The sequence below is a fragment of the Daphnia pulicaria genome, chromosome 4 (assembly GCF_021234035.1).
Source record: "Daphnia pulicaria isolate SC F1-1A chromosome 4, SC_F0-13Bv2, whole genome shotgun sequence".
NCBI lineage: Eukaryota > Metazoa > Arthropoda > Branchiopoda > Diplostraca > Daphniidae > Daphnia > Daphnia pulicaria.
Genome location: NC_060916.1, coordinates 931397 through 944580, shown reverse-complemented (window position 1 = coordinate 944580; position 13184 = coordinate 931397). Strand labels below are relative to the sequence as shown.

Here is a 13184-nt window from a genome sequence, read left to right as displayed (position 1 = left end):
CTAGTCTAGCCATACTTAACTGTCGTCATTAATTGGCACAGGCTAATCTTTCGGCATCGCAATCTTCCAGCACGGTCTAACAGGAGAGGTAGACAAACGCCATGGCAGCAGCACGGCTTCCAGCATCATGAACTTAACGTGGCTTATTTTGTTACGAATGGAGCAGACTATCAACATCCGCAACAGCAATTTTATTGGAACCATCCCAACGCTTACTGCTTAATTAGTCGTCTATCAATTTAGCGCCACGTAACTATTGGCTAATGCCTGTTGTAGGTTTCTTCTTCTTAACTTCGTAATAGGATTGGTAAGGTGACACTAGGAGCCTATTCTGGATTTTGAAAAGTGAAATTATATAATCATCTATAGATAAAATTACTTTTAAATGATTCCTCCCTTCCTACCTAATTAATATAAATTGAGCGTTAAATTCCCGCCGAATCTGTTCTGTCGTGGCGTTCAAATCAACGTAAACATTTTATGTTGACGTGTGCACCAACGTGGCAACATTGTGAGCTGTCATCTTCGAATTGGAAAACGTGTAAAAGAAAAATCCAGAATATTGACTTTTGTTAAGTCGTTTGAGTTATACGGTTTTATCAGTTATCACGGTATCAGTACAGTTATATCAGACGAGAGTGCATTACTGATTATTCAGTATTATTACCAGCGTTCCTTCCAATCAAGTGCATTATGTCTCCTAGTCCTTTTTATCTATTTTTGTTGATCAGCTGTCTGTCCTTTACCAGTGCATCATCTAATAACTGTCAAGGCTGTGTTCAACTGGACTCTTACTCTTTTGAGAAGGCATGTTAATATTTATAAGCTTACCTTTTATATTTTAATGCCTTTGTGTAAATTGATTTTAAATTTTAAACAGGTTTTTCTTTGATATTGTTATTCAACTAACATGTTAAATCAGCCAACAAATTAAGCATTATTTAACATATTATTATTGAAATTGCTTTGATTACCCAGGTTGTATCTAAATTCAAAGCTGCCATTGTGAAGATTGATGTTGCATATCCTTACGGTGAAAAACATGAACAATTCGGGAAATTATCTTCCACCCTGTCTTCCAATCCGGACATCCTAGTTGCAGAAGTAGGAGTAAAAGATTATGGAGATAAAGAAAATGTAGACATAGCTGAACGATACAAGATTGTCAAAGAAGAGTACCCTGTGATGTTGTTGTTCACAGAAGGAAAGGCTGAGCCAATCCGATACCAGGTACCCAATAAAAAATTGTTAAAGCAAGTACATCAATGACATGGATCTGATTTCTGTGCAGGGAGAATTCAAACTCGATATGATGCAACGATTCGTAAGTTCCACGAGTGGTTTGTGGATCGGCTTACCGGGATGTTTGGAAGTATTTGACGGACTAGCAAACCGGTTTGTAGCTGCTTCAAGCCCTTCCGACCGGAAGGAAATCTTACGCCAATCGGAGGATGAATGGGACAAGGTTTCACTTGGCAGCGAACGGAAATCAGCTGAAGTATACGTCAAGGTTATGCGCAAAATGCTGGAGAAAGGCAACGATTTCCTTCAATCGGAATTATCTCGAGTGGACACACTGCGCAAAGGAAAATTGGCAAAAGAAAAGAAAGACGAAATGGAGAGACGAGTCAACATTCTCCAATCATTCCAGCCGAAACGTCCAGCTGCAAACACTGAACTATGAATCTAATAAAAAACTGTTCTTCTCGGCCATTCGATACATGCCGAATATGGTCCCTTTATTCATATAGTGCGAAGACCAAACCCAGCTATTCAAAGCGATGCATTCTCATTTTCTTCGCAAATACTGTATTTTTTTATTATTTGATGGGCCAATACAGCCATATAGTTCCAGACGTTGTTGTGTTTTTTTCTTATTGGTACAGGCAATAATATTAATGCTAAAAATAAAACTTGAACAAATTAGATTTATTTGATCAACCCATGTTGCACGTAATTAACGGAAAGATAAACGTAAGGATAAACGCAATGACTTCTTACATCCCAGGAGCTGATAATGACTTGTCCATGAACTTCTTTTTAGCAAAGCAGAGCCAAAATTTGGAAGGCTTTCCATCTTCTGTGCAGAAAACTTTATCTACCAGTCTTAAACCTATCTCTTGCCTGGCTTGCGTCAGATACTGCCTCAACAAATCTATTTAAAAAGCAACAGAAATGTTATCAGATGAGAAAAAGCATGTTTTTACAACTGCTACTCTACCTGCTTCATGCTGGCTGGTAGGTTTAGCATATACAGAGTTGAGCGGGAAACCAGGTTCCCCAGGAATGTCAAACTTTGATATTGCCAAGGTATACATCTCGTTCTGAGCTGTATTCTTGTTTGAACACTTTTGGAGCTTCTTTAGGCACTCTGTGATGTAGAGTGTAAGGTAGATCAGGAGTCTGTCTGCTTCGCTTTTGACTTCATATGTGCGGAAGAAGACATTTGCCTTGAAGTAGTACAATGCCTCATCCAGGACATCTGACTCCCCCATTTCTTTGGGAGCTGGCCCTCGGAACTGGGTTTTCAACGGCAAAATGGCCATATTCCCAACGACTTGGGGTGGGTTCAAAAACTGGGAATGATAAGCCTGTTGAAATCAGAAACAACACAATTGTCAGGCACAACACAAACCAACGTATTCTGCACTTTTCAAAAATCCGAAAAATACGACATCTGATAAACAAACTTACCGGCATTTCTGTGGAAAAAATATGTGCGAATTGACAGCTCTAAAAGAAAAAAAAACACTGAGCCGGCTGATATTGCTCAATATTGAAAACAAGAAATTGTTGTGGTGGAAAAGGAAACCCAGCCCCTTCCTCAAAGATACTATAGTGGCTTAGATATCGGCCCAATAAAGGCCGATACGATTAGGTATCGATCATGTTGTATGGCTATCGATTGTTATGCAGCCATTCGGTCGTGAATTGAGCTACACAAAAAAGGTAAGTTTTTTTGCAGCTGTTTTTTTATCTTGAATGCATTGATTTGGCTTGCTAGTCACGTATCACACGCCCGTCTGTGGTTGTGGTTATTCAGATAGAGTCTTGCCACTGTATTATTATCGACCAACGACTCACTCGTTTTCATTTGTTGCAAAGCCAGGCTGTCGTCCTGGTTAGCTCAGAGGCGCCCATTTTTTTGTGTGTTGTTGTTGCCATCGTCCAACAACTAAAAATAGATTCTCTTCATCACTTACACATTTGATGTTTACACGTCATCCCTGTTTTGTTGGTACGGTTGTATTTTGCCCATATACCGCCTCGAGAGAATGTGACTCTTTCAATGTCTTAAAATTTGCATAAAATCAGCATGGATGGACCATAACATTCCCGACCTTGAGGGCATCTTCCTGCCTCGTGTACCAACAATTTTCCTGGGTCGTTTTCTTTGTGGGAGGGGGGTGTTGACAAGCATGCCGGCGATTTGCTGCGTAGTAACAATCCGATCCAGTTGTTGTGATTCTCTTGTTTTCACGGTATTGTACGCAGGCACACAAGCCGTGGGGGGTAGTTGAACGAAAAAGAGACGCATGGCGAATTTCGATGCCCGTAAGAGGAGATACAAAAACCCACTCTGAGTCGTGAACGAAATCTTTACCCTCTGTGATGATGTCAGCATCTCTCGAACCTTCTTCCCCGTCTGATGAAATGTACGAATTGACGAAATAATCAAAAAAAGGAGCGGTTGTTGAATGGCGGCCACAAAGTGTCGGATGCCTTCGTCATCTCATTTGTGGATATCACGCAAAAGGCAATTTGATATTGGCAGCATTCCGCAGCTGATGTCGAAATTCAATCCCAGTTGGATTTCAGTGGGTGGGGGGATGTGGATCTACGTCGTAGTTTTGATTCATTCATGATTCTCGTCGATTAATCCTATTTTCTTTTTTGTTTTCCAGGTTTTGATTTGTCTAGTCGTGCAACGTTGGGTCCCGCCTGTGCACGCTGAAAGGGCGGCCTCCTCGAGTCTGCGTCCCATCGATCCGGAAGAGAACGATGCCACGTATCCCCACGGTGTATTACTGCACGCGACCCAAAGTGAATCAGGTCCAGTAACGGACGGATAGTGTGTCGGTGCGGATCGCTCCCCAAGAAGAAAACCTGCTTCGTCCTGTTTTTAAGCAAAGCGGCCAAAAGGAACTGGTCTGCTGTTGTTGAATTCGTTTCTCTTTTTTTGCAAATGCTCAGCCTAAAGCTCGTTTCGACTCACTGTTTGAAACAGCCGTAGATTGGGTCCACCAAACATTCGACCGCCAAAAAACTGATTTTTTGAAATAGTGTCGATATTCTAGAAAATTATTTGTTCAACTCCAAAAAAAAAGAGCAAAAATGTGTCGTGATCGTGATATGGCGTGTGCCGGCTGAAAGTTGCCACCCTGCAGACTCTCGACTGAACCCATTTGAGAAACACAAATTCATCAGAAATTCTTTTGGAGAGAAAAATCTTCACAAATTACGCAATCATCATCTTTTTACAAGTGCCTCAACCCTGGCCGACAACCTGGAGCGATTTGAGTAAGTAGTAATTTGAATCAAAAATTTGTGTTACAAGGTTTTAACAATCATTTTGTGTATTTTTGCAGTTGGGAGGAGAGCAGTGCGCCCTATATGATGAGACGACGAACGTCCCTCGAACCTTACGATATCGACAATGTCTCATCACAGGTACATACGGCGACAAAATGATGGCGCAGAGATTAAAAATAAGTTTTCAAGAATCCATTGAGAAATCATGGCGGTTTGCGTCACAGAAAAGCTAAAAGCCTATAGGGGGTTTACTACTTCCATCCTGAAATAAAGATGGTGGTTGCTGCCCTTTGTGTGTGTGTTCTTCAATTTTTAATGACGTTTTTTGTCTCTCTTTGATATATTTATCGCAGGCTTTGAATGAAAGTTACCAAGACGACCAGGAGACAACTAACAATGGCCCTACATTGCAGCCAGATTCTAAGAGGACCTCCTGTATTCCCATAAGTCATCAGTAAGTGACATTTTGTCATCTCGTTACATGGGGTTCTTTCTTTCTGTGTGTGGGGGGTTGTTTGGGCTTTGGTTAGGATCCCCTGGGAAGAAGGGAGTTGAACCCAAAGTGTCATTTGACTCTGTTTGTTTCTGCGGATTTTCTGCCTGCGTCGTCGGAAAAAAAGATGTTGACGTCTTGTTCGTTTTTGGCAGACGAGCCAGAGGAATGTTGGGAAAAACCAGAAAGAACTAGAAATCCAGACTTCTCTGTGGCACGTGCGTTCGCAGTTGTCTAAAATATTTTCCTTTTAAATTCCAGTAATAAAAAAAAAAGTCTTTGGCGAACTGCAGGTCGGAGATTTGCTAAATAATTGACATCCTGCCAGCTGAAAGGAGAAGAAATTTCTTTTTTTCTTTCTCCCTTTTTTGCGTTGGTAAACACGACGTTAGTTAACGGAGATTTCTTCTTTCTTCTTTGAAAGATTCTCTCCGGCGTGTCTCAGCTGGAGGTAAACAACTCGGTTGTTTTTGCCAATCACGGCCGATCCAACAGACACACAAAAAACCCTGCGCAATGCCTCCCTTTGCCTCCGAGTGTATTTCGAGCTTGGATTGAACGTTGCCAAAAAGTAGTAGTAAAGATAAAAAGATTACATCTTTCTACTTTTATTTTTAATGCCAATCATCTTGTTTTCTTCTTTCTTTTCTTTTTGATGTCTTTACGTGTGTAAACTGGGTATTTCCCACAAATGGCCAAGGATTTTATTTTTGCTTCTTCTTCCTGTTATTCTCGACGTAGTTGTTGATGACCTACTTTTTTGTTTTCTTTTTTCCCACTACACACACACACACCCAAAAAGACTCTGGGGGGGTTGGTGTGCGGCACGTAGACACCGTGTCAATTCAAAGCAAAAGAGGTGGTAATATTAAAAGAAACTAACCCAAGCGTGCGTTGTTCGATTAAAACAACTGACAGGACAGGAGGGGGGTTGTTGTTGTTCTGGGCCTCAGTCGCCAACCCATTTCCAACCGCACCACATTGTTGTTTATTATTGCGTCTAGGCGAGTGCTTCTTTTATTTGTTTATCACGACAATTTATCGGTTGTATAGTAGTAGTAGGTGTCGTTGTGCGAGATATCCGCCACGTTGGATTGCGTCACACCCATCAGTTATCGAGTTTTGTGCGCACTATATAATACGTCGTCAATTTTTTGTTTCATGGCTCGTTTCGTGAATAAGACCGGCATTATACCGAGAGTCATTAATTGCTAGAGAGGGTTGGTTATATAGGACTAGGAGCTCCAATTGTCGTTAACGCAGTGGGGAGAAAAAAGGGAATTCGTGTGTGCGTGGCAAGGCCAACTTATTTGATATACTGTGTGGAGTTATCACGAGAGCGCGGGAGTCAACGAAACATCAATGCAGCCAATCATAAAAGAATGGCCACGACTCTTACGAAGGTAAAGTCTCGTTTCCTTTTCTTTTATTATTATATGCTCCAGTCAAGGCCGATTGCCCAACAGTGTAAGGAACCAACAGCCCCCAACATGACTGTTCCCTTGTTGAATCGAAATTTAGCTCGCATGCTAAATTGAGACGACCGAAATCTTTTTATTTTTAAGGTTTTAGATTTCTCCTATTGGGATTCCTTTTTTTTTAGCTCGTCTGGATCGAGTCACGTGGATCGTGATCAGAGACCGGCGGACCACGCCATTCCTCCCTCCCCCCTCGTCTATTGTCTAGACTGTAACGAATTCAAATCTAGTTTCAGATCCCTGTGTAGCTTTGCCCCGATAATGTTTCGGGAGTGGGTGTAGTGAGTGCTCTTATACCGTCTCGTCACGTTGGTTAAAAGCAAAGAATAATGATTTATTTAACTGATAATCCAACTGGAGTGGATTGAAATGTGTGTGTGTGTGTCTCGTTCTGGGCTCGTTCCATCGAACGGCCCACGGGCGAGCGTCTCGTATCGATCGGCGCTTCTTCTTCCACGTACGACACGTCCTTTGTTCCCGCGTGAACTGCTGGCGGGAGTTGGCCAGGATACCTTGATCGAAAAAGTCGTTCGTTCCTTTTTTTTTTTTGTACGAAAATGCAAAAGTTCTAGTTTCTTTTTTCTTTTTTGAACGATTGCCAATCTTGTCTCTTTTCCTGTCTGTCCCGCGTGCGCGCACCGGTTGGTTCATCGGGGAGGGGGGGACGGAAATCTTTTCTTGCCTCGGGAGACTAATGGATGAACGCCCTAGATTCGTGCAAAAAAGGAGTTTCCGTCCTGATTGATGAAAGGAAGCGATCCTAGTAGATCATTCATATATACTCCCGAACCAACGGCCAGTGAGAGAGAAAATTTCCTTTTCCACTTTGAACGAGGTCGATCGATAACGTCGGTCGTCTTTTGCGGGACCGGACTGTGCCGAAATAAAAAAGAAACAGGAGTAAGGGGGGTGCACGTTCTTCTCTGCCATCACCAACTGCTTGTTGCTATGCTCTCCGTGCCGAAAACGGACAAGTACACAAAGGATGAAAACCCCCCCTTCCTGAAAATGTGATGCGTGTGTGTGGAAACGGTCCCGAAGAATGTTCTATTGGCGTTATCGATCCTTACTCCCGGTGTATACTCCCGTCTTGTTCTTTGTCTCCCTTCTCTCACTCTTCCTATATCCTATATTTATATATAAGCCACTGGATGACTGGCTGATGTGTGTAGGAGAAGAGAGACGACTGTTAATGGCTCCTCTCACTTTCTATGGCCCATCTCACGTTCGCCATTCAGCCAGTCCCAACGTTGGGTCGCTTTGAATGTCAATGACCAAGGAAGTGGACAGGGTGGGGGATTATTGATGAAATGAAGGGAGGGATGACAAATAATTGAATCCGCACAATATCGTCGGCGGCCTCGTCGTTTGGTTTCCCAGAAGAAAAACAACAAAAACAATTTGACACTCAAGGACAATCGTAATCTTTCATTTCCTGAATTGATTTCGTCTCTTGCGTGTGTGTGTGTGTGGTATTTTATTTGGTCCAAAAATGAAATGATCTGAAACACGTACATGGAATGGTGGGTTGAATTTTTATTAACAAGTTAATGATTCCGGATTGTGTAGTGACGTCACCACAAGTGGCCATGAAGTTTGCGTTCACGAGAGAACAACCTCTCACGACACGGTCTGTTGGTGGCGTGCGTGATGATAAGTTTTTCCACAACACGCCGCCGAGTTGAATGAATGGGAGAGAGAAAGGAAAGTTGTTGGAATTATATTTATTAATCAATTGTTTATTTCCATTCTATTTGAAATTATGATTCTTTATACCGAAATCCGGCAAGCGTCAGCAGCCGTGGGGGCTAATTGGAATTGCATGCTCACGATTTCACCTTCGGAGGAGTCGGGTCTACTTTATAAGAATGTGATACCCCTCCCATCTAGTCGGAAAACAATCGCTCCAGGGAGGGATCACTAGGATCATTGTACATAAAAGTTTCGCCATCCATCAGTGAATATGACAACCGACCTGTAATAAGTGACGCGAGTTCACTGACTGACGAACCCGAATCGATAAATTCTAAAAAGAGTTGAGAGAGTCAAAATGGTTTCGCCAAAATGTGTCGATCCTGCTCCATGGCGGCTCCTCCCCTTTTTGTGGACTACGTGACGGCGAGTTGTAAAGAAAAGGGGCGGAGTTGACTTTGGCACAAAGTGGGCTGGCCTTCAGCCTTTTGTGTCGATGTCTGTGTTTGTGTTTGTATAAAGGCGTTGGGCTGAGCCGTGCCCAACGTCAAACGGAGACTAGGGACGCGGATGAGATCTCGTGCTGTTTTGTGTTGTTTCAATTTCACACCGAGAGTCATGGCTTACGTTTGCGGAATGAATTACAGTGCGCCCGTACATTGTTCGTCGGCTGGACACCCGTGGGGCGGAGGATTGGACGACGATTCGACCGACGACCGGAATGACTACGCACCCTGGAATGACAGGAACGAAGAAGACCTGGTGGTGGCCAGCACCGTCAGCGTCCAGGATGAAAGCGATTTCGACCCAATGGCTTCCATCACAGTTCAAATGTCAATTTGGAAGGAATTATCAGCTGGACAGCCGTCAGATGAGAATCAGGTAAGGAAAAATAAATTCAAATAAATCAAATAATTTTATTAATAATTTATTTTAAATCATTAACAGAGCTGGACCAATGATGCAACACTTTGCTGGCGACGTTATCCTTTCGCCGTCGAGGACGAAATTTCGTCGCCCATATCTTATGGCTCACCAGCCACTTATCCGATGGTTCCGGATGAAGAAGTTGAATTAGTTTCTGCCGACACGGAACGTTCGGAGCACGAAGAGCGCCGGATTCTGGAGCGTTTCGCCAGCTTCCCCAGTGGCAACAAGAGCAGACCCGTCTCGATACTGCTGGGCGGTGGGTGCGGCGGCACGCCCAAGGGCGGCCGGCGACGCAATAAGCGAAAAGGTTGCGATAGTCCACGCTCATCCGCCGAAGATAAAAATAATACAACCGTCAAACCTGAAGCAACTACCCCGGATATTCTTCCGGCTGGCGAACTCCCCATCATCGATCCCTTCGCCGAAAAGTGCAGCAATAGCGGTAGTACGTATTATAACTATTATAACTCGATTGTCCTTGGTTGCCGGCCGCCTTTTTGTTTTCTTTTGGCTTCTGATGCCAAAAGAAATGAAATAGTTTTCGCCCGTTGTTTATTTTCTTTTCTGACAGCTCATTTCTATAAACAAATGCATTTTTTCGCTTTGTGCCCAGCAGGTCAAGGGCAATTTCGGCAACAGCTCTGCTTTGACTTGATGCAATTACAAGACAAAGAGGAAGAGGAACACGTCAACGGCCAAGACGGTGACGGACAGGGCAACGAGCCAGTTACTAGCCACGGAATGAGACCGGCCAGAGGATGGGCTTCCTTGAACATTCTCCCGGTATGACCTTGTTTATTATTATTATGGACTCTCTTTCGTCGTCCGTCTTAGTCTTATTTTCAAATTGTCCAGCAGTAGTTTCCTCCTTTTGTTCTTTCCGCCAAGTTTATGGTCTTTCTTCTTGTCCCTCTTCTCTGTGTTTGTTTGTTATCCAGGACGAAGACGATGAGGACGTGACTGTTTCGCCGCGCGTCCTGTCACCCGAGATGGATGAGCCGGCCGGATCCTTTCATGTGCGGGGCTTTCACGGCCGTTGCAAAGAACCTCAAGAGAAGCGGACCGCTTTCATCGCCCTGGGCAACCTCAATAATTTCAAGAGTCCCAATCGCAACCTTGCCGGCTCCGACGAACATCCAGCAACACTCCGGGCCAGACAACTCGTCCAGCAAATTCACAGGTATCAAATTAAATTTGTTGTGTTTGTTTTTTCAAAATGGAATTAATCAATAAAATGATCTTTGACAGTTTAAAGCAGAAAGTCAAATTGTACGAGGACGCTTTCGAGCAGCGCTACGGATACCGGCCGTCTCACCACCAGAAGATGGACGACCGCAACACGAAGCGAGTGCTGACCGAGCTGGCCCGCACCCGCAAAGAGTTGAAGCAACTCAAGGAGCGCTACCATTTGGTGGAGCCGGTCGAGATATCGGAGACGAGAGATCCAGCCGGCACTACCACCACCGCCACCTTCTTCACCACCAAGGAGAGGCCATCGGCACCACCCTGTGCCACTACGCCTTCCGTCGAAGAAACGGTGCTCGAAGTCCAAGAGGTGAGAGTTGTTCTCTATTTTAATTGTTGGTTGATTGCAACCCCCCGGGGGGAGGTGTCGTCTGACTGGGCAGACTATAGATTCAAATTACCGATTGTAATTTTGTTTTGTTTTTCTGCCCTGTTGGCATCAATGAAAAACGTAACTGGCAAGTGACGGATAGACTTGTAAGGCGTGACTTCCGGACGCCGTTAAAAATTAACGACCGTCTCTTAATTAGCGCCAGACACTCGAGACGTTTATCGTTTCTACGAGTTGATTCATTCAAATGTTTTGTTGTTGTTTTGACAGCATCTGACCAGCAACCGACAATTGGCCGGACGATTGGAAGCCATTGACAAATTAACCGCCAAGCAAGTGCTCGATGAGAAATTGGCCGTTCAACGAGCTCTGCTCTACGTCGAGTCGCTACACGGTCGGCCAGCTTCGTACAGACACAAGGATCTGTTGAGACCGCTCTACGATCGCTATAGAATCCTAAAGGTATTCATATCATTTTATTTCCCCTCCATTTCAATGGAATGAAAACATTTGATGTTAATTTGATCTTATTATTATTTCAGCGAATGGTGGTGAGGTCTGGTCTGTCGCGTTCCAAAGAAGAAGTCTGCGATTTGGCTCCGATTCTCGAATACGAGACCCTGGAATTGTATGAAACTCGGCCCGGTGGATTGGGACACCGACACTCTGCTCCCGCTACTCCGTCGCTGGAATCGATGGAAGAAACGGATCCCCGCACTGCCGCTGCATCCACCAGCCGCCAGCGTCATCTGGGCATGACTCCCATGACGCCCATCACGGGCGTGGAATTACGCAAAGAAAATGGTTTGGCCTCCTGGAACTCTGACGATCCTATGCTCCTGATGTGGAAACGCCAAAAGATCTCACTCAACATCGACGAAAACCTGCACGCCCTGCCATTGTACGTTCATTTTCTTTTAAATATTTGAGAGAAATTCCAGTTAGACTAAACTTTGATGTTTGAACAGGAACCAACTGATGGATCAATTGCGTCACGTCCGCGAAGAGAAACGTCGATTGAGACGAACCATTCGCGATCTAGAAGCCGACATGCTGCGCCAGCAGTGCCCAGCACCACCCAGATACTCGTCGTCTGCTGGCAACGACGAGGATGTCGACGGACATTTGGAGCCCGTTTATGCTCAGTATCGCCATGCCCGGGCAAAGTTGCGCCTTCTGGAAGCGTTGGTAGCCAAACACGACGGCAGTGCCACCTTATAACTTAAGATTATTATCTCTCTTTTGATCACCTCCCCCCCCCCCCCTCCCACTCATACCAAAAAAACTGCCGGGAATTGAAACTCCCATCTTGTCCTTTCTGCAAAATTTTTGGGACTTTGGTTAACTCGAAACAAAGAAGAAAAAGAGAAAACTTTTAATTGATGCCAATGGATATAGACCGGCTGTTGCAACTTTTGTTAATTTTGTGAGAGCTGTGAAGGAAACAAATTATCGGCCCCGGTATTAATTAAATACCGTTGGACGGAAGAAGAAGAAATAACGTAATTTCGTATTTAAATAGATGATGCTAATTGCGAATTTAAAAAAAAAGACGGATATTTAGTTACTTGAATCTCTGCGAACGGAAAAATAACCTTTTCGCCAGATTCGTGATTTAGATTTGTTGTTGCTCTGTTTGTGCTGTACTATCAAAATGCGGAATCGTGTCTCTAGCTATTTTGAGATAAAAGCAAAAGAAATAATAACCCCGAGTTCAATCGAGAGAGATCTGCGTACAAACAAATATTAAAGATCCTCTCGTCTGTTCTCTCTCTTTGTTTGCCGTTTTGACTGTTTACACAACAAAAAACAGAAAACCTTAACACACACACACACACACACTACATACACAGAGTTATTACGTACAGTTTAAAAATATACTGCTGCATAACTTATCTCTTGTATCAACTCGAATCTCACTTGAATATATATATCATCTGTGTGTGCAAACATTTGGTGCCGAGGTCCACACACATGCAGAGCCCTGGAAAACAATTGTTTTGATATATATCATCTGTAGGTCTCGTGTGTATCCCTGAATATACGATAACTATATACAGTCGAGTCGTTGAACTGGTTTTCATTTTCCTTGGCGTCGTTAATAGCCATTGTTAATTGATAAAAACGAGAGTCTGAGTGGCAAAACAGCTTCCTCGAAATACCATTTAGGTTTTGATGGTGAATTTTGATATGTCTGCTTCCTCAATTTTTTAAAAGACTAGAATTGAGGCTGTCAATAATCTGATCGAGACCTGCCTGTGTGTTAATTGCGTTCGATCCGATATCCGTCGGGGGCCATTGAACGTCTGAATGATGACTTCCTCCATCAGCCACCCAAAAGAAGTAATTATAGTTCGTCGATCTTGCACGAGTATATAAAAATACATAGAGAAAAGGAGTGCGCCAAGTCTTTTTATATAAATTCGTCATTTTGTAATCGGAAAACGCGGGGAATTTCATCATTGCGGCGCAATACGAGCGA

The 13184-nt window shown here is 43.6% G+C and overlaps 4 protein-coding genes across 9 annotated transcripts in view; 2 read left to right on the top strand and 2 right to left on the bottom strand.

The window, feature by feature from the left end:
* LOC124336387 (calcium uniporter protein, mitochondrial-like) overlaps positions 1-13184 on the bottom strand; it is an 878707-nt gene that overhangs the window by 492316 nt on the left and 373207 nt on the right. The gene's annotated exons all lie outside the window — the stretch shown is intronic.
* On the top strand, positions 493-1856 carry LOC124336418 (endoplasmic reticulum resident protein 29-like). Its single transcript, XM_046790222.1, has 3 exons — positions 493-807; positions 979-1230; positions 1292-1856. Exons 1-3 carry the CDS (start codon positions 694-696, stop codon positions 1682-1684), a joined length of 759 nt encoding a protein of 252 aa, XP_046646178.1. The 5' UTR covers positions 493-693; the 3' UTR covers positions 1685-1856.
* LOC124336494 (actin-related protein 2/3 complex subunit 3-like) lies at positions 1915-2848 on the bottom strand. The gene is made up of 3 exons (XM_046790330.1): positions 2695-2848; positions 2222-2591; positions 1915-2155 (listed from the first exon to the last, which is right to left on the bottom strand). Exons 1-3 carry the CDS (start codon positions 2698-2700, stop codon positions 1998-2000), a joined length of 534 nt encoding a protein of 177 aa, XP_046646286.1. The 5' UTR covers positions 2701-2848; the 3' UTR covers positions 1915-1997.
* Positions 2905-12597, top strand: LOC124336100 (protein FAM13A-like). Of its 6 annotated transcripts, none has more exons than XM_046789748.1 (12): positions 2905-2949; positions 3906-4521; positions 4590-4671; positions 4887-4987; positions 8844-9078; positions 9145-9568; positions 9743-9909; positions 10065-10306; positions 10375-10681; positions 10973-11164; positions 11245-11603; positions 11671-12597. In XM_046789748.1, exons 3-12 carry the CDS (start codon positions 4615-4617, stop codon positions 11921-11923), a joined length of 2337 nt encoding a protein of 778 aa, XP_046645704.1. In that variant the 5' UTR covers positions 2905-2949; positions 3906-4521; positions 4590-4614; the 3' UTR covers positions 11924-12597. The 6 variants fall into 6 exon arrangements, with proteins under 6 accessions (XP_046645704.1, XP_046645703.1, XP_046645700.1 ...); XM_046789747.1 differs by having other exon boundaries at positions 9145-9571; XM_046789744.1 differs by having other exon boundaries at positions 9145-9571; positions 9740-9909.